We start from the raw sequence: 19439 nt of genomic DNA, 5'->3' as shown, positions 1-19439 counted from the left end.
GCCTGCTATCTTCGGAGAACACTTGCTACAGGTAAGTAACTTTGCTTTCTCCGAGAACAAGTAGGCATAATATTCTCACATGTGGGACTTCCAAGCTGCCCGGATCATTTCCCTGGAAGAGGATAAACATTTAATATACAGGAGCCTAGCAAAACCCCAAAGGGTTGGAGGGAAAGGTAGTTTTAAGTAGAGAACTGATTCTGCAGAACAGCTTGTCTAAACCAACTATCTCTTCTGGAGTTCTGTTCTAAATAGGAGTGAGAGGTAAACATATGGATTGAGGAAAAAGTAGCTGCTTTGAAGATTTCTTTAATAGATACATAGCAAAATTAAGCTACTGAGGCCACCATAGTCCATACATCGTGGGCTCTTACATGACCTTGTAATATCAACCACTAGATACAGTCCGCTAGCCAAGTGGAGATGGCTCTCTTGGAAACAACATCTCCTAGTTGATTAGGATCAAAGATGACAAAGAGCTGGGCGAACCTTCTATGTGGTTTAGTCTGGGCCAGGTAGTATGCCAGAAGACACTTACAGTCCAAGGTGTGAAAGGCTGCTTCCCCGTTTGGAAAGAATACAGACAAACTATGGATTGGCTGAGGTGGAATTCTGAAAGCACTTTAGGGAGGAATTTTGGATGTGTTTGAAGGATCACTCTTTTGTGATATAATCTTGAATAAGAAGGATCCAATACAAGGGCTTGAAGTTCACTCACACAACGTGCAGATGTGAGGGCTCTGAGGAAAACTGTCTTCCAAGTGAGAAGTTTGAGAGTGCTCATGTCAGTAGCTCAAACAGAGATTTCAAAACCACGTTAAAATCCCAATAACTGGAGGTAGTTTTCTGTGAAGAGGTCTTTAATGAATTGGGCTACTAAGGGAAAGAGGCTTCCCGTCCAGGTGGGAGTGAAATGCACTGATAGCACTGAGATGAACTAAGCGAACTGGTGTTTAGACCAGAATTAGCACAGTAGAAAAGGTAGACAAGGATAGCCGGAAGTGGACATGTGATGGGCTCCTGAGAATGCAATGTACACCAGAAAGAAAAGTATGTCCACTGGAAGCAGTAACAGCACTGAGTGAAAGTTTCCTAGATGCTTCAATGAAAGCCAAGAGGCAGAAAGCATTTACCTGTTCAGTGAAAGGAACTACACTGTTAGTTAGGATGAAGGTTAGGATGAAGTAGGGACCCTTCATTCTGAGTTAACAATTTTGGGCATAGTTGCAGTTTCCATGATTTCCTGATCAAAAGCTCTAGGAGTGGAAAACAAACCTAGCATGGCAAAAGGGGTGCTATGAAGATCATGGTGCTCCGATCTTGGCTAAGTTTGAGTAGATTTTTTCCTTTAGGGGAACTTGTCCTCCCAGTGAAGAAGAAAGGCATCTGATGCAATGCAATTGGAGGAAAAGAGTATGGAACAGAATTGTTGAAGCTATTCTGAGGGAAGCAAAGAGGTCTATGTCCAGCGATCTCCATCGAAAAGAAATCATATGCAAGACTGTCATGCTAAGACACCATTTGTGAGGCTTAAGAAGCCTGCTCAACTTGTCTGCCAATACATTCTGCTTCCCAGCCAAGTAAACTGTCCTGAGAAGTATCCCACGAATAGTGGCCCATTTCCAAATCTCGACTGCCTCTTTACAAAGGGAGTAACATCCTGTGCCTCCTTGTTTGTTCAAACAGAACACAGCAACCTGGTTGTCCATACGGATGAGTACTACCTATTGAAGGAGGTAGTCCTAGAATGTTTTGAGAATATTCCCTATCCCTTGCAGCTCTAGAAGATTGATATGGAGGGTCTGTTCATGGTGAGACCACACTCCCCGAGTGTAGAGACCATCAAGATGAGCTCCCCAGTCTAGTATCAAAGCATCTGTGGTTAGAAGTTTTTGGTGAGGAGGGGGCTGGAAAGGGAGCCCCTGGGTAAGATTTTGTGCTACCATCCACCATTGGAGAGAGTACAGTAGATCTGAGGAATCTTAAACTGGAGCAGAGAGGGATCCTGTGGCTTGGAACCATTGTGTTGATAAGATCTACTGTGGAATTCTGAAGTGAAGGTGTGGAAATGGGGTCATATGATGACATGTAACTTAGCAGATGTTAACATCTGGCATCTGGAAGTGTGCTTGAGGATAGACATTATTTGACACAAGTGACTGAGATTGCTGATCCTCTGCTTGGGTAGAAAAGCCCAACCTTGAATGGTGTTCAAGAATGCTCCTATGAACTCCAAGACAGCTTTTGGAAGTTGACGGAAATCCTAGAAACTCATAGAAGCGAACTGCTGTGGTTATGGCAAGCTTAGCTGCTTGTGATGACGAAGCCTTAATCAACCAGTTGTCTAAGTAGGGAAATATGTGAAACCCCCATGAGCGAGGGGTTTCTGCAATCACCACTAGGCATTTTGTGAAGACACAAGGAGCAGAGGCTAATCAGAAGGGCAAGACCTTGTGCTGAAAGTCAAGAGACCTATGCAGAAGCAGAGATACTTTCTGTGAGCAGATAGGATGGACATGTGAGTGAAGGATTCTTTGAGATCTAGTAAACAAAGCCAATCTCCTTTTTTATAAACAGGGGTAGAAGGGTGTTCTCTTTCAGCAAAAATTTCATTATGCCTCAGAGGTCTAGAATGGGTCAAAGTCATCTGGTCTTTTTTGGGTATCAGGAATAGAACCCCCAACCCTTCTTCAGCAGAGAAATAGGTTCTATTGTGTTTAGCTGGAGAAGAGCAGAGAGTTCCTGGTGAAGGAGGGTATTATTCTAGAGAGAGTTATAATCTGTTGTGATAAGAGTCCAACACTGGTGAAAATACAGCAATCTGTCTCTGACAGGGAGAGTGAAAGGTAGAATTAGGGGAACACTGGCAATCTTCTCCAGAAAGAGTCTAAAGGATTAATGCTGTTTGGACTGAGAATGAGGTTGACTTATTTGTCTTTTGTTGTTTTGCATAGGAATACAGACCAGCAAGCCTGAAGGATGATAAAAATGGCTGACTATAATGACATTTCGTGTTACAGTAGTATAAATATCTAGGTGGAGTAGAGTATCTTCTAAAGATGACAATGAGAGGTTTGAGGCTTAGACAAAGTTGATATGGTATCTGTATGTTTATAAAAAAATTTTGTCAGTCACTTCTTCAATCTCATCTACAAACAGATCTTTGCAAGAACATCTGAAATGTGCTCCTGTAGTAAAGTTTCCAGATTAGAGACTTTAAGCCAAAATAAAGAGTGCACAACAATTGCCACTGCTGATGTCTAGAAGAAACATCAAATGCATCAAATATACCTCTAGCTAGAAACGTTCTCGTAGTGAACAAGTTCTTGGATAAACTATTGGAATTCTTTTAATTTTTCAAGTTTATTAAAATTTTGATATAAACACAATATCAAATATTTTCAATGTGTATAACAATAAAAGGTTGTTTTTTTTTTGGGAGGGAGACAAAATAAAACAATTTATACAGGTAAACATACAATCGATGTTGTGACCAGACAGGCTCTGCGCCTGCCAGCGTCCCAGTTAAGTCAGAAGGTAAAGTAAAGGGGAAACTCATGAAGGGAGTTTACAAGATCTGTCCTGGCCCTGATGATGATAATTTTCCCGGCAACCACCAGGGGGAGCCTGAGCTGGCTGAGAAGGTAGTAGGTAGTGAGTATCTGGGTCACCAACCAGTGTTCCCTCTAAGGCAGGGATCTCAAAGTCCCTCCTTGAGGGCCACAATCCAGTTGGGTTTTCAAGATTTCCCCAATGAATATGCATTGAAAGCAGTGCATGCACATAGATCTCATGCATATTCATTGGGGAAATCCTGAAAATTGCGGCCATCAAGGAGGGACTTTGAGATCCCTGCTCTAAGATGAGCGCATGAGCGATCGCTCACTATTTTCAGTGGCGTCGCTCATATGCTTTCCCCTGTCACTCACTCGAGGGCGGGCGGAGGTGAGAGGAAGCGGCGGCGGCTTGTATTTTAAGTGGAAAGATGCAGCGGCGGCTCCTCTCAAGGAGGGGATTCATGAAAGGAGCCGCTGCCATGTCTTCAATGTCGTACCAAGGGGGGGGGGGCCGTCCGCCCCAGTTGTGCACCCGCCCTAAGGCTGCAGTTGGAGAGGAAGTTCGGGCCAGCCAATCGCTGCCTGGCTGGGCGGAACTTCCTCTCCGACGGCAGAATTGACGTCGGGGGAATGCTGATCGGCCGATGGTGGGAAGCAAAGAGAGCTTGGGGCAGCCGTGGCAGTGGCTTTGGGGCCTGTTTCCCCCGATGGTGGCAGCAGTGGCTTTGTGGAGGATAGGGAGAAAGAAAGAAAGGGGGCAGGGAGACAGAAGGGAAACAGAAAAAAAGAAAGGGGGCATCAAAAGAGAAAAAAGAAAGAAAGGGCAGGGAGAGAGGAAGAAAAAGTTGGGGGAGGGAATGAGGTCTGGAGGAGAGGAAGCATACAGGCTGAAAGAAGGGAAGAAAGATTGGATGCACAGTCAGAAGATGAAAGTGCAACCAGAGACTCATGAAATCACCAGACAAGGTAGGAAAAATGATTTTATTTTAAATTTAGTGATCAAAATGTGTCTGAATTTATATATGCTGTCTATATTTTGCACTATGGCCCCCTTTTACTAAACCGCAATAATGTTTTTTAGCGCAGGGAGCCTATGAGCATCGAGAGCAGCGCTGGGCATTTAGCGCAGTTCCCTGCGCTAAAAACTGCTATTGTGGTTTAATAAAAAGGAAGGGGGGTATATTTGTCTATTTTTGTATGGTTGTTATTGAGGTGACAATGCATAGAGTCATCTGCCTTGACCTCTTTGAAAAAAACCCAGAATAGGAATGAAAATTAATATTTTCTCAGCATATAGTGTGCTTTGTGTTTTTTAATTTTATTGTTGGTAAAGCATTTTGACTTGGTCATTTTAAAGTAGCTCGCAAGCCCAAAAAGTTTGGGCACCCCTGAGCTAGAGCATTGAAGCTGTGTATTTCTATTTTATCCCCCCTTTTACAAAACTGTGCGTTTTTTAGCGCCAGCCGTGGTGGTAGCAGCTCTGATGCTTAGAATTCTATGAGCATCAGGGCTGTTACCACCGTGGCTAAAATCCACATTACAGTTTTGTAAAAGGGGGAGGGGTTAGTTTGTGATGACATATTCCATACTAGGCGAAGGTGTTTTCTGTGTTCTGAGTTCGAAAGACATGGTTTTCTGTTAGGATTGACGGTGTAGGATTGATCTGTGCTGGTCTGGTCTGGTTTGTTTAGTTTTACAATGGGTGTATTGATGTACTGCTCACTGCAATATGTAAGATGCTGCCTTTTCCTAGGTACTCATGTGTGACGTGTGGCTTGTTACTAAAAATCATGTTTTTCGTACAGATGGGGGGGGTGCCAAAAAATGATGGGCCCCGGGTGTTACATATGCTAGATACGCCACTGTATGTAAAGATACCAGAAAGCTGGCGAAGCAAAAACTTTAAGTAAATTGTTATTCTTCTAAGTTTTGAGTATTTAACCCTCCCACAATCTCACGGGCACTCGTTTCAAGTTTATTGAGATTTTGATTTAAACGCAATATCAAATATTTTCAATGTGTATAACAAAAATAAATTTGGGGAAATAAATAAAACCTTTTGAACAATAAACATACAAACATATCTATCCATAGATGATTAAAAATACATAAGGAGTACAAGGATAAACTACATTTGTTTAAAAATGCATCCTCCCTGCCTGCTCATAAATTTGTGGCGTATGTAACTTGTCGCTCATGCATTTTTTTTTTGTACACACCTCATCAATCCTTAGCGGGAACATTGGTCACCACCGTAGGAGCCCAAGAGCTACCTTGTTCCCTGCTGACTCAGCTAGGTTAGGGCGTGTCCCTAGGATAGAAAAGCCAGCAGTGGGGAACAAACAGGCAGGCAAGCTAGGGAGAAGGTTTAGGCCTTTTCTCCCTGAGGATCTCCCTAGGCCAAACAGGAGCGACCAAGCCATACCTATGGAGGTAGAGGAAGCTGGAGATGCCCTGAATGAATCCTTGTCTGACATAGAGCTTCCTATGGAGATACAATAATTTTTGTCTGAACCATTGGAGCCTTCTATTGAAGCCATGGAGGTTTGTTTATCCACCAGCCACAAGCAGTGAACTGCAGTGAGTTTGTTTTGGAACTGTTTGGTTTTGGGACCGTTTTGTTTGAGCTTTGCTATTTTGGTTTTTTCCTTTGTGAGGATGGAAGTGTCTCTGGGGAGAGGTTTGCTGTCACCCAGGGAGGAAATTGTGAAAGCCTTTGAAAAGCTTTTTCTTGCAAACCTAAGACACTCTCCTAATCCTAGCAGAACTGCAAATTGCTGCTAGAGGCTTTACCTGTGAAAGTGTAAACTGTTTGAAAACGATACACAGGACTGGAGTTTGATTTTGAACCTGATTTAGAATACAGGCTGTGCTGGCTCTGGGGAGCCTCTGGAGCCTGGACTCAAATAATACTGACTGTGTTTAAAGACAAGGAAAGTTGGGATTTTTTTTGTCTACATTGTTTCTTTGCCTGCTTGTGAGTTTTGCCTGAAGCATTATTATCCTTATTTGAGGCATCCTGACATTTTTATTTACCAAGTAAAAGTGAAATATTTTACATTTATCCTTTCTTGGTGTTTGATTTTTGATTATTGTGAGTTCCACTGGTGTGACAATCCGTTCCTGCAGGGTGACTCCAGGCCGGGTCACACTCTGCTGTACTTACTAGGTTTAGCCACTAGAGGTGCCGTTGAGTTCTGGTCCGGAACAGCGGCTTGGCTACAATGTACACAATTAATTAGTGATACATAGGGAACGAGGAGTGAACTACAATTGTTAAAGAAAGTAGAGAAATTTTAAGGACAAAACAACATCAGGAGGGTAATTGAAAATGTTTTACAAATAAAGCTAGGTCTAAAAGTGAAAGGGAGAAGTTGTGACCTACATATAGATCTGATTAGGTTTAAGTATTTGAGCCTGAGATTGTTGATACTCTGCCCAACCATACATACTCCATAAATTAATTATTTAGTTTAAATGGTCCTTTTTCTTAGATATTTCTGGGCCAGAAACCCAGAGCCCTGCACAGTAGTGTGCTTAGGTTACATCTACTAGAGTCTCTATCAGAGCTCACTCCAGCCCATCTTAACCATCCCAGCCATTGAAGTCCTCCCCAACTGAATGTTCATATACGGGACACAGGCCGGGCAAGCCTGCCCAGTACTGGCCTTAGTTCCTTCAATGTATAACCATTATTTTCTTATTAGAGATCCTCCATGTTCATATCATGCTTGTTTGAACGCACCGTTTTCTTCACCCTCCCTCGGGAGCGCATTCCACGCATCCACCACCCTCTCTGTAAAGAAGAATTTCCTAACAATACTCTTGAATCTACTACCCCATAACCTCAAATTATGCCCTCTGGTTTTACCATTTTCCTTTCTCTGGAATAGATTTTGTTCTATGTTAATATCTTTCAAGTATTTGAACGTCTGAATCATATCTTCCCTGTCCCTCCTTTCCTCTAGAGTATACATATTCAGGGCTTCCAGTCTCTCTTCATACGTCTTCCTGCGCAAACCTACCATTTTCGTCGCCTTCCTCTGGACCGCTTCAAGTCTTTTTATGTCCTTTGCCAAGTGGAAAAAGATCAGAAGGTATGCCATAAATTTGGCAGATTCTCAAAGTGATTTAAGATATCTGAGTCAGACTCCTCAAAATACTCTCTTCTAGGGAAATCTGGGAGTGTGTATTGAGGGGCATTAAGGCAGGGGTCAATGCTCTGACCTAGGAGATAACTCCTCTCCCAATGATGACGCATGGGTCTGTGCCAACCCCAATACTTAACATTGAGCAGGGAATACATGACTTCATACTCGAGGGACGTCTCAATGTATCCTGGGGCTGTATAGACTAAATTTGCAGTAGCCCTGAAAGCTCTTGTTTGAGCATAGCCCGGATCTCCTCCTGGGAATGGTGTCTGCAACAGAAGAGACATCGGCATGGAATCAGTCTGTGGTGTATGTTAACTGGGCATGGGAGACCTCAATGTTGAGGAATGCCTGGGAGGAGAAATGATCTGAGACAAAAAAAATTTATGATACATCGAAGAGGTAGATGCCTGGTATGACAGCGTGCCATGCTTAGAAGGGGAAGAATGTTTATGCTCTTTAGCTTTCTTACATCTACCTCCCCAAATGGGTGAGGCATGGAGGAAGATGATGTTGAGTCTTGCCTTTGAAGAAAGCCCAATGCTCGATGCTATGTGGCATTGGTGCACATGGTGTCAATATCGATGCCAGTGTTGATTCAGATTGTGCATTGGGTCCTAAATCCCACCATGCTTGATGTTGATGCTGAACCAAAAAGTCTTTCACACTGAAGTTGTCAGGCTTTAAATGTCTTCTTTTGCATATGCAGAGGTGACATGAATGTCCTGATGGTCAGGACCTAGACCAGTGTAATGCTAATTTTTTCTGCCGTGGTACATCAAACTCGGGGCCATGTCTACAGGCCTCTATGCATCGTGTGGACGTTGACAGGTGATGTCACATGACGTCCATGTATGCTCAGAGACCCTTGAGATGTGGCCCTGAGCTCTGGGGCCTTCCAAAACCCGGACAAACTGCCGGGTTTTTGAAATCCCTCCATCACCGGGGAGGGGGGTGCAGAGAGGAGGAGAGGCGCCAGCACTTGTGTCGGCAGTGAAAGGTTCCTGACTTGCCGCAGCACATAGTTTGCAATTCACTGACCTAGACACTGAACATTCAAATTATGGGTGTCAGAGCCTGAAATGGTCCAATTTCATTGAACACATTTCTTGAAGCTGCTTGGCACCCTCTTGACATGGGAGGAAAAATGGTCAAAGTCAAAAGGCGCGATGGCCTAGGGATCTCAAGAGAAAAGTATACCAAAAACCATCCATGTTCTCTGGGGCAAAAAAAGGTCTCAAAGGACAAAAATAAAAAATGATATTATTTAATTAAATTTGTGGGAATAATTAAAAAAACAAAATTACAATAAAATTAAACCGGGAAGACACAAAAAGATATCCAAATTTGGCACACTGAGGAGAAACTGAAGGCGAAGCTTCTTGGCTCTGCAGAAAACTAAGAACTGATGGTCCTGTGAGCCAACATTGGGCAAGAAGGCACCAGCACATGCACGATATGGGCACTGCCTAAAGATTTAAAGTGACAGTGCACATGTGAGAATATTATACCTTCTTGTCCTTGGAGGAAGGATTGTAGAGCTTAGCAATTGGTATGGATGGGTAGGCTAGATAGGCCATATGATCTTTATCTGCTATAATTTTCTGTTTCAATATAACAAAAACATCAACAACTATCTGCATGTTGTATGAATGCTTGCTTGTCTTGTTTTGATGTACAAATACAACCACACCCGCTTAAAACCAGTATGCGGAAGAGCCTCCTGCCATTAGAATATTGCTCCATTGTGATTTGTCCATATGTCAGAAAAATAGATTGGTAATTCCCCAACTCTTCCTTTGGTCATATGAGTTGAGTTCTTTCTGTATCTGTGCTGCTTGATCCACAGATTGCTCTGTCACACAACCTCTTGTAATATAAGTTTCTCTTGGGCTTGAAAAGACTGGGAAACACTGGGTCCAGATTGTTATATACAAAAACTGCTTTGAAAAGGATAATGCTGTTCCTGCTAGAACGAAAGATTAGGTTCTTACCTTTGCAAATCTTCTTTCTTGTAAATCCACACTTTATTCCAGGACCAGTGGATTATTCTGTCCACCAGCCAGGACTTTGTAGGAAGCCTCAAATTTCAGAGACTTAAACCCCTCCCCCTCATCAATGTCACCGGTTCTATAAACATCAGTCTTTCTTCCTACAAGCCAGGCTGTAAGAGCTTGTTTTTTCTGTTCCTGTTTTATTTCGTGTAATTTCAGTCTGCATTCACAGTTTTCGCCCTTGTGCTACAGAGGTTCCTTGCGGGGACATCTTTGATTGCGAGAGATTGTGGACCTTTGGGGAAAGTCTGTTTCTGGAGGGTTCTCTGCTTGTCAATAAGCCCCCTAGACAGCTTACACATCTGATCGGGGCTCAATGACCATTCCCTTGGGAGCTTGCTCACCCCAGGTTCATCTGCTAGTGGGTCAAGCGCAGGCTACATGGTTCTGTGGAGGCACACCCAGGATCGGAGCCCCTGATCAGATGTGCAAGCAAAGACTGAAATTACACTAAATAAAACACAAGCAGAAAAGACAAGCTCCTACAGCCTGGCTTGTAGGAAGAAAAACTGATGTTTACAGAATAAGTGACAGTGATTGAGGGGGAGGGGTTTAAGTCTCTGAAATCTGAGGCTTCCTACAAAGTCCTGGCGGGTGGACAGAAATAACCCACTGGTCCCGGAATAAAGTGGGATTGTACAAGAAATGGTATTACTCACCTTTTTAAAACACTGGCCTATCTTTATGAAAATATTCTGTAAAATTTTCTTACCTTCTCATCAAATGTAAGCTAAGCCTTTTTCCTCTTCTCCAACTCATTTTGTTATGCTTACATCACTCACATGTCAACATAAAGTCTTAAATACCTGCCATTCATTTTCTCTATCCACAAATATCAACTGCAGTGGTCCCAAACCTACCCTGGGAGATCTCACCCAGTCTGATGGATTTTTGGAATATCTGCAATGAATATGCATGAGATAGATTAGCATACACTGTTTTCACATTCATTGCAGAAATCCCCCAAATCCGACTGGCTATGATTCCCTAGAACAGATTTGGAAACTACTGATCTAGTGTATAATGAATTCTCAAGATTATAGGGCATTGAGAACACACAACTGGAATTCAACAATGCTATATGAATCATGTATACTGACATTCAATTTTCTACCACACAGACTAATAGATACTTTACTCATATCCTTCCTTCACACAACCCATCAACTTACAATTCACCCCATCAGATCCTTTCTACCATACACAGCACATCTGAATTCATGGAACACAAAAAAGTAAAAACTAGTTTTTGGGAAAGCATATTTGGCTTCTTGCCATTAGTTAAAGGTGGCATGGTAGTAATATGGGTGATACAGCTGAACATCTCCACATATCCAATACAGACCAATGACTATCATAAATACTGTAATGTAGTCAACATTTTTACATGACAAATTTTTAGATTATCAAGCTGCATCTTGTTATATTTATAAGAATTCTGCTCTAATATCATTGTATTCCTCCAATTTTCACATTTATGTTTGGCACAGTGATACTGTACTTTCAAAGTCTGTGTCTTTTTGAGCTTTTGCATCTGTGCTGCCTCAATGTGCTGCTGGTGTCTATGCTCCAGCTGTGATGTGTGGTTTTTTTAAATCACCAAATTACACTTGTTCTGAATTCTACAATCTGCCTCTGCTGTTACTGCAGTATAAGATGCTCCTAGATGCTATACTATATAGAATATCCAAGGCCAATTATTATTCACTTCCAATCTCTCTTTGGACTATTAATGCAGACTTAGAACATCATCTCTTTTCCCCCCAGTGTTCTTTTAATTTTTTTTGTTTTGTGTTTTGCTGTTGCTCACTCCTTTATTACTGCAGCAAATGTAAATTCTCTTTTCCCAGGTGTTAGCAAAGCATAGGATTTACTATTAATCACTCTCTTTTTAAACATAAAAACCTATTACTTACTATCAGATCTTATGAAAGAATGGTATAAGGAGAAAAATAGGCAAACATGTTACAAAACATGTTTAGGATAGGCAACACTTTGCTGTATTATCAGTAAACTAGAGCAGACAAACCCTAACCACCTTACTTTCTGAACCATGCCGATGCTATTTGGGACCATATATAGCCAAAGTAGCTGCCTACAAATAAATCAAGGTTTACAAACTTCAGTAGTGTTTTTCCTTGAGCAATGCAATGGGAGAAAAAATATACTGCAGCCAAAAAGAAGGGCGGGAGAGAGAAAGAGCGAGCGAGCGAGGTTTATGATAATTAAAACCGGTTATGCAGAGCATTTAAATTCTGCATTGATTTGCATATTTTCCACCACCTGTTTTGGGGACCACAGAGCAGGTTAATTAACATAAAGCTCTGATTAATTCTGCCAGTCATTCAGAGATAATTACAGCACAGGACGGTAAACATTCTGCACTGGAGATACAGCCTGTTTGCCAACATCCCTCTCAGGGATGCAAGTTTACCATGGCAACCAAGGCAATTTTCTGCCTTCTCTCTCTGAAATGGAAGGTCACTGGAACTGCATGGTGACAATACCCCACCCTTACTTCATTCCTTCTTTTCTTTACAATGGTTCCCATGTAGTACTGGGCCCATTATCCAGTGAAACTCCATGAATACTTTGCCAGATTGTATCTCCATGATACAGCTGATTCAAGGATGTATTTTAATGATGCTGATCCATACTTTATTTCACCCTTCATGGTCCCTTTTTGGGGTTTCATATCTTAGCAATGTGATGAAAAGTGGTTTAAATGAGAAAGCATAGCTTGTGTACTGTATCATTGCTTTACTCCACTCGATGAACAAACAAGCAACTGTAAGTCTAGCAGAGCTACAGAAATAAGTGGTAGCCATATAGTAAATGTATTTCTTTCAGAAAGACTATTTAGTTCAATTCTTGTGGTAAAAACAAAAAAACAAACCCCACAAAATAGTTCACTAAGGTCACATCATGCAACTAAAGTTACTTACCTATATCTGCAGTTTTCAACTGGTGTGGCAGAGCATTCATTCCTGTGCCATAGCAGCAGTTGCCCCAGGATAGCCTTCTTCCATCCCAGGTACAATCTTCCCCCCCTTTCTTCCTTACCAATAGGTAGAGCATAGACTACATTATTTGTACTATATCTGTCCCCTACTCTGCTGGTTTCAATCTGAAGTGTGAACGTAAAGTGTTCCATAATCATGAAGGACCTGCTGTGCCCTGAACATTCCGACACTAGACTAAAGCCAAGAGAGAAGGTGGCAGACACAGGTAATAAGGAAGGAAGAGGGGCACAGAATCACATTGGAGGTAAAAGGATATCATGGATCTGGATGGAGGGATGAAAGCAGATGCTGCATCATGGGCAGAATGGATGGATGAGTGAGAGACAAGATCATAGGAGTGGAAGGAAAAAAAACTGTGTAAAATCTGTTTCAAGGTGCCATGAAAACTTTGAGTAAACTCATAAGTGTGCCAGGAAATAAAAACAAATTGAGAAGCTTTGATTGAATGATCAATATTTGTCATGCTACCCAAGCATCAAGATGCACCACAAAAGTACCAGACATTTATCTATAAAACCCACACTGCACATGCAAAGACAGTCATCCTTGAAATCTATACTGATACACCAAACAAGCTACGCCACTCAGCCACATAACCTCTAAGTTAGCAAGGTAAACCATTCATCTCTACAAAATCTTCATCACTCAATCAGTCTGAAGTTTTTAATTTATACTTTACTCCTCCCCAACTCCCAAAATCTTCACAAAACTATTGGTAAGGATAGTTTTGTTGTAGTCAGCTTTCCCTCAAATACAACTAAGCCATTCCAACCATGTCAGTAAAGCTACCCTCCTTCAATGACTTGAATATACAAGTAAAAATGGCTTGAAATTATGGAGAAGCTTTGCTACATTTCTGTTTCTGAAAACCACAAATGAAACCCCCCCTAAAAGCCTTATACTGTATTAATAAGAATGATAAATAGCTACTGTTACAGAGAGCAGAGTGAATAAATCCAGCTCTCAATATAACAAGCTGCTACTATAAAACTAACTCAAGCAATGCTTTTGGCAAAGATAAGAAAAAAATAAAAGCAATCCTTACCTGTACATTTAAGGACTGAGCAGCAGCCTGTAAACTTGTTCCAGCGAGTTGGACCTAAAAAAATAGTGGGGAAGAATGAAAGTGAGGATTAATAGTGGACTTCAGAAAGTAAATAATTCAGAGAAGAATGAGTGGAAAAACTTCTACTTCTCACACCAGTATGGATGACACCTCTGTAGTGAACAAGTCACATTCTGACAGGAGAAAGTACAGTGTTCTGACAAATGCTCTAATTTAGTAATAATAATAATAATAATAACAGCTTATATACCGCTATACCGTGAAGTTCTATGCGGTTTACAAAGATTAAGCAAAGGTACAAATTGATTGACTTTAAGAGGGGAGGAAGAAAGAGGGTTAATAGGACAGGAAATCCATTTTTGAGGAGAGAGTGATCAATAGAACAAGTTAATCGCTATAGAGGGGAGAGAGAAGAGAGGATCAGTTGTCTAGATACTTTAGGAACAGGTGTGTTTTCAGATGTTTCCTAAATTCCTCATAAGTAGTGGGTGAAAGCAATTGTTCTAGGTCTTGTAGTCTGAACAGTGAATATAAGACCAGGAAGATGAGGATGAACAGTCAAAATATTTTCAGACTCAGGATGATATAGATATACTACTACTGTACTACTTATATCTATGCAGCACTGTACATTAAAACATTCAAGAGACAGTCCCTGCTCAGTAGAGCTTAAAATATCTAATCAAATAGAAAAACAGGACAAGTAGGGGATTAGGGAGTTTCTCAGGCATGGGTACTTTACAACAAACTGGTTATAAGTTAAAAGTGGACTTTTAGCTTAGATTTGAATATTGCCAGGGACGGAGCTTGACGTACTAACTCAGGCAATTTGTTCCAGGCATAGAGAAGGAATGTAGTCTGGAGTTGGCAGTAGAGAAGGGTATAAATAAGAGAGACTTGCACAATGAACGGAGTTCCCAAGGAGGAGTATAGGGAGAGATGAGAGATACTGATGAGCTGCAGAGTGAATGCACTTGTAAGTCAATAAGAGGAGTTTGAGGAGAGGGGTGATGTGAGCATAGTGACTCTGGTGAAATATAAGTCATGCAGCAGAATTTTGAATGGATTGGAGGGGAGAAAGATGGTTTCATGGAATACCTGTGACAAACAAGTTGCAATAGTCTAGGCGAGAGGTGACAAGGGTGTGGATAAGGGTTTTGGTGGTGTGCTCAGAAAGGGTTGGATTTTGGAGATATTATAGAGAAAGAAACAAGTTTTGGCAGTCTGTTGGATTTGTGCAGAGAGAGAGAGGAGTCAAACATGACCCCCAAGGTTGCGAGCTATCAAGACAGGGAGGATGAGAGTGTTATTCACTAAGATAGAGAGTAGGGGGCGAGGAGAGGTAGGTTTAGGTGGAAGGATAAGAAGCTCAGTGTCAGTGGGACATCCAGGCAGCAATGTCGAAAAGGTAGGCTGAGACTCAGGCTTGGATTCCTAAAGAGATTTCTGGTATAGAGAAATAGATCTGGGAGTTGTCAGCATAGAGGTGATATTGAAAATTACGGAAGGAGATCAGAGCACCAAGGGAATGAGTATGGATGGAGAAAAGAGGTCCCAGAACAGAACCCTTGAGTACCTTGACTGATAGTGGGATAGCAGTGGAGGAGGATCCACCACTGCATATGCTAAAGGTGGGATGTGAGAGACCAGTGCCGAGACTGACTCTCTAAAGGGCTCCTGGCCGCCTGCTTCCTGCTGGGCCGGGCGTGTGAGCGTGCTCCGCTTCCCAGAATCAGACGGGAGTGCTTAAATTGCAGCAGCTGAACGGCGCGCTGCCGTTCGGTGCCTTTGCTGTGCGCCTTTGCGAAGCGACTAAGCGGAGAAAAAAAAAGAAGCCTTCCAACACCACTACCTCCTACCCAGCTACCAGGTCCTGCCCTGTGTGGCCCATCAGCGGATGCGGAAGCCTGTCGCCGATGGCCTGCTCCAAGCACTCCTACCTCCCACTCTGCAAGATCTCCCCGAAGCCCCAACAGGCCAAGCGGATAAGTATATGCATGTCTAGCCAACTTAAGTACTTGCATGTCTGAATAACATTTTAAGTACTTGCATGACTCCAGCCATTCGGTTTGCATGTCTCTAGTCAGTCTGGACAACTTAAGTACTGACATGATTAGATATTATATATTATATATTTGCTTGCCTCCAGCTATCTCTAAGCTATACTAAGTTCTTGCTTGTCTGGTTAATCCAATAACTGATTAATTCCAATAAGTACTTGTAGGGTCAGCCAACTACCAGCTCCACCGTCTTTAGCGGGACGCCCTCTCACCTTCTTCTAGCCCTGACCCAATGCGTGCCATCTTTCTCACCAGCTCAGTGAGCGGTAGGGAAGCCAACCATCCCCCATCCTCACAGAATATAGCCTGCCCCAATCCCCCTTGATCAGCAGGCTTCTAGTTCCTTTCTCTAACTCCTCCTCCTAACCACAGGGCCAACATGACCGACCCTACAGGAAAGCTTATTGCCCTCCTCCTTCTCTACTTGCTTGGTACGAGAAATTGGATCTCAAGAGCCTTAGCATTTGAACCTATCCCAACCTACTTCTCATGGGATAGAATCACTGGGCCTGAAAAATCACTTTGCCCCCCCCCCCACGTGTCCTCCATGACTGCAGGGAATCAGGCCCCTTTCCTATCTCTGTGGTTAATGCCTCCCGCCACTCCTCCAGACAATCACACAAAAGAAAACGACTCCTAAAAAACTTACAATGTGCTGTGCCCTCAACACCTTCGGAACATCACACTATTTCCAGCGCATATCTGAACATTCGTTTGGTTAGGAACAAAGCCCAATTGGTCAAAGACTGGCTAGAAGAAACCCACCTAGATAACCTACTCTTAACCGAAACATGGCTAATTTCCGATCAGGATGCTATCTTAGGTGATCTACTACCTCCAAATTACAAAATTATTCCTCTATCAAGAAACTCAAAGAGAGGAGGTGGTTAGCAATAATCCTCTGAGATCATTTTCAGTTTCAAATTCTTGACTCAACTAACCAATTACCTGGAAATTCTCACCTGCAAAATATCCAAAGAAGACTGTAAAGATAATTTGATCGTTATAGTATTTTACATGCCCCCCTAACAAATGGAACCTAGCTTAAGAAGATCTCTACGAATTCCTCCTTACAAACTCGGTAACCGGTGCCTACAATCTTCTAGCCAGTGATGTCAATCTACACCTCGAGCAGGAAGAGAATTCCAACGTTGCAGATCCACTTTCCTTCCTCACATCTCTAGGCTTTTCCAAACCACCTCCGACTAAAACTCACAGGAAAGGTCACCACTTAGTTCTTTCCAATTCTCTAACTACCCCCAGTGTAAGTTTTAAAGGTGAAACCTGGGCCAACATCCCCTGCTCAGACCACCTTCTATGTAATTTTGAATTACACTGGTTCAAAAAACAACCCAAAAGGAAACCAAGGACCACTCATAAAGAGGACAACTAAACCCAGTAGAATTTTGGTCACACTATAGCTTAATATCCATCCCTGACTTAGACCCAAATTTCATCCTAGGCTGGAAAAATTTCAGCAATTAGGTTCTAAATGACATTGCACCATTGAAAGCTTGTAAGAAGAGACATCGTTTATCAGCTAGCTGGTTTGATGCACATCTATCAGCACTAAAACGAGAAGTACGTAAACTAGAAAGAATATGGTGTAAATCAGGAAAAGATAATGACAGATACACTTGGTGACTAAAAGTCAAAGAGTACAAAACAATGATTAAAGAAAAGTGTTGTAAACATTGCTCTCAAACAATTAATTCTCCTTCGCTAAATAGCAAAGAACTCTTCAGAATAGTCAATTCCTTATTTGATATTAACCTACATAAACGCTCCCACACAGATCTCCCACCCTCTACAGCAAACCTAGCCGACCACTTCGCCACAAAAATTCGTAACTTAAAAACGTCTCTTGTAGCTACTAGCACAGACCTATCAATCAATCTACCTGCTCTAGGAAATGAAGGCTCAACTGCTGACATGATCTGGAATCATTTTGAAAACCCAGACTGGAACCAATTCCTCAAGCTCTACTCTAAATATGCAAAATCCAACTGCCTACTAGACAACTGTCCTCCAATTATCTTGAAAACAGCCCCCTTCCCATTCAAAGCTGAACTCTTCACCTGGGTCTCTCTCTTTGCCTGTCCACTGGCTACTTCCCGTCGGAACTCGGCCACATTCTTGTGATTCCTATTATCAAAAACTCTTAAGGAACTAGTCTCTTCGGTTTCCAATTACAGACCCATCGCCACCATACCTCTTTTCCTTAAACTAATGGAAGGTCTAGTTAATCTTGATCTCATGAAACATTTAGAGAAGTTCAACATTCTACACGACTCTCAGTCAGGATTTCGCACAAATTACAGTACGGAAACTGTCTTAGCGTCGCTAACCGATCACCTCTTCCATCTGTTTTCTCTGGGGAAAAAGCGCATTGATACTACAGTTTGACTTAAGCAGTGCCTTTGACCTTGTCGACCATGACATTCTGCTCAGATGCCTCGATTCTATTGGCATTTCTGGACAGGTACTAACCTGGTTCACAGGTTTGTTTTTTTAAAAACCACACCTACCAGGTCCACAGCGACGGAACCTTCTCCCAATCTTGGTGCAATCCCAGCGGAGTTCCACAGAGCTTCCTTCTCTCTCCTTCTCTATTCAACGTCTACATGGCATCATTGGGACATATGTTATCTGACTTAAAACTGAAATCATTCATATATGCAGATGACATTACAATTATCATCCCCATAACCTCACTGACACAAGAAAATGAACAATTCACCTCATCTGTTCCCACTAAGGTAGAACAATGGACCGCACAATTCAAACTAACATTGAACCCTGAAAAAACGAAGCTCTTCCTGGCAAGCCCTAACCACAAGCTAACGAATACCTCTTTGAAATTAAATGGGCTAATTTACCCAATCAATCTTACCATCAAAATCTTTGGAGTCATCCTGGACTGATGCCTGACTTTTGAAGACCATACCAATGCTCAGGTTAAAAAATGCTTTAGCACTCTCTGGAAACTCCGTACCATCAAACACTATTTTGACTTCCTCTCCTTTCGTTTGCTGGCTCAGTCTCTAATCTTAAGCACCTTAGATTACTGCAATAACATATACCTGGGATCCTTTAAGAAGATCATCAAACGCCTGAGAATCATCCAGAATACTGCCATCCATCTCATTTATGGTCTCAAAAAGTCAGATCATGTAAGTCCGTTCTACAGAAAACTTCACTGGTTGCCGATGGAGGCAAGGTCATCTTCAAGTTTGCCTGCCTTTGCTTCAAAACCATAACAGGCTTATCCACAATCTACATGTCACACCACTTTGTATTTCCAAGCACCACTCGCACATGCAATGCCTATCTGTTTGCCTTCCCCTCCCTGAAGGGCTGCATCTACAAGAAATTCCTTGATAGAACACTGTCATTCCAAGCAGGCAAATGGAATAAATGCCTAACCACCCTCATTTCAAATACACCCTCTTACCAATCCTTTAGGAAATCAATTAAAATCCATCTCTTTGATAAATTTCTCTGACTCCTTCCTGCCTTGTTGTACCT

The 19439-nt window shown here is 42.1% G+C and overlaps 1 protein-coding gene across 2 annotated transcripts in view; it reads right to left on the bottom strand.

The window, feature by feature from the left end:
- POU2F1 (POU class 2 homeobox 1) overlaps window positions 1-19439 on the bottom strand; it is a 488200-nt gene that overhangs the window by 226447 nt on the left and 242314 nt on the right. For both annotated transcript variants that reach the window (XM_033941614.1, XM_033941615.1), the window contains exon 4: window positions 13831-13884. In XM_033941614.1, coding sequence (XP_033797505.1) covers window positions 13831-13884 — 54 coding nt within the window. The remainder of the gene's footprint in view (window positions 1-13830; window positions 13885-19439) is intronic.

The sequence above is a fragment of the Geotrypetes seraphini genome, chromosome 4 (assembly GCF_902459505.1).
Source record: "Geotrypetes seraphini chromosome 4, aGeoSer1.1, whole genome shotgun sequence".
Taxonomy (NCBI): domain Eukaryota; kingdom Metazoa; phylum Chordata; class Amphibia; order Gymnophiona; family Dermophiidae; genus Geotrypetes; species Geotrypetes seraphini.
The sequence above is the reverse complement of the archived record's forward strand: the minus strand, read 5'-3'. Positions and strand labels throughout refer to the sequence as shown.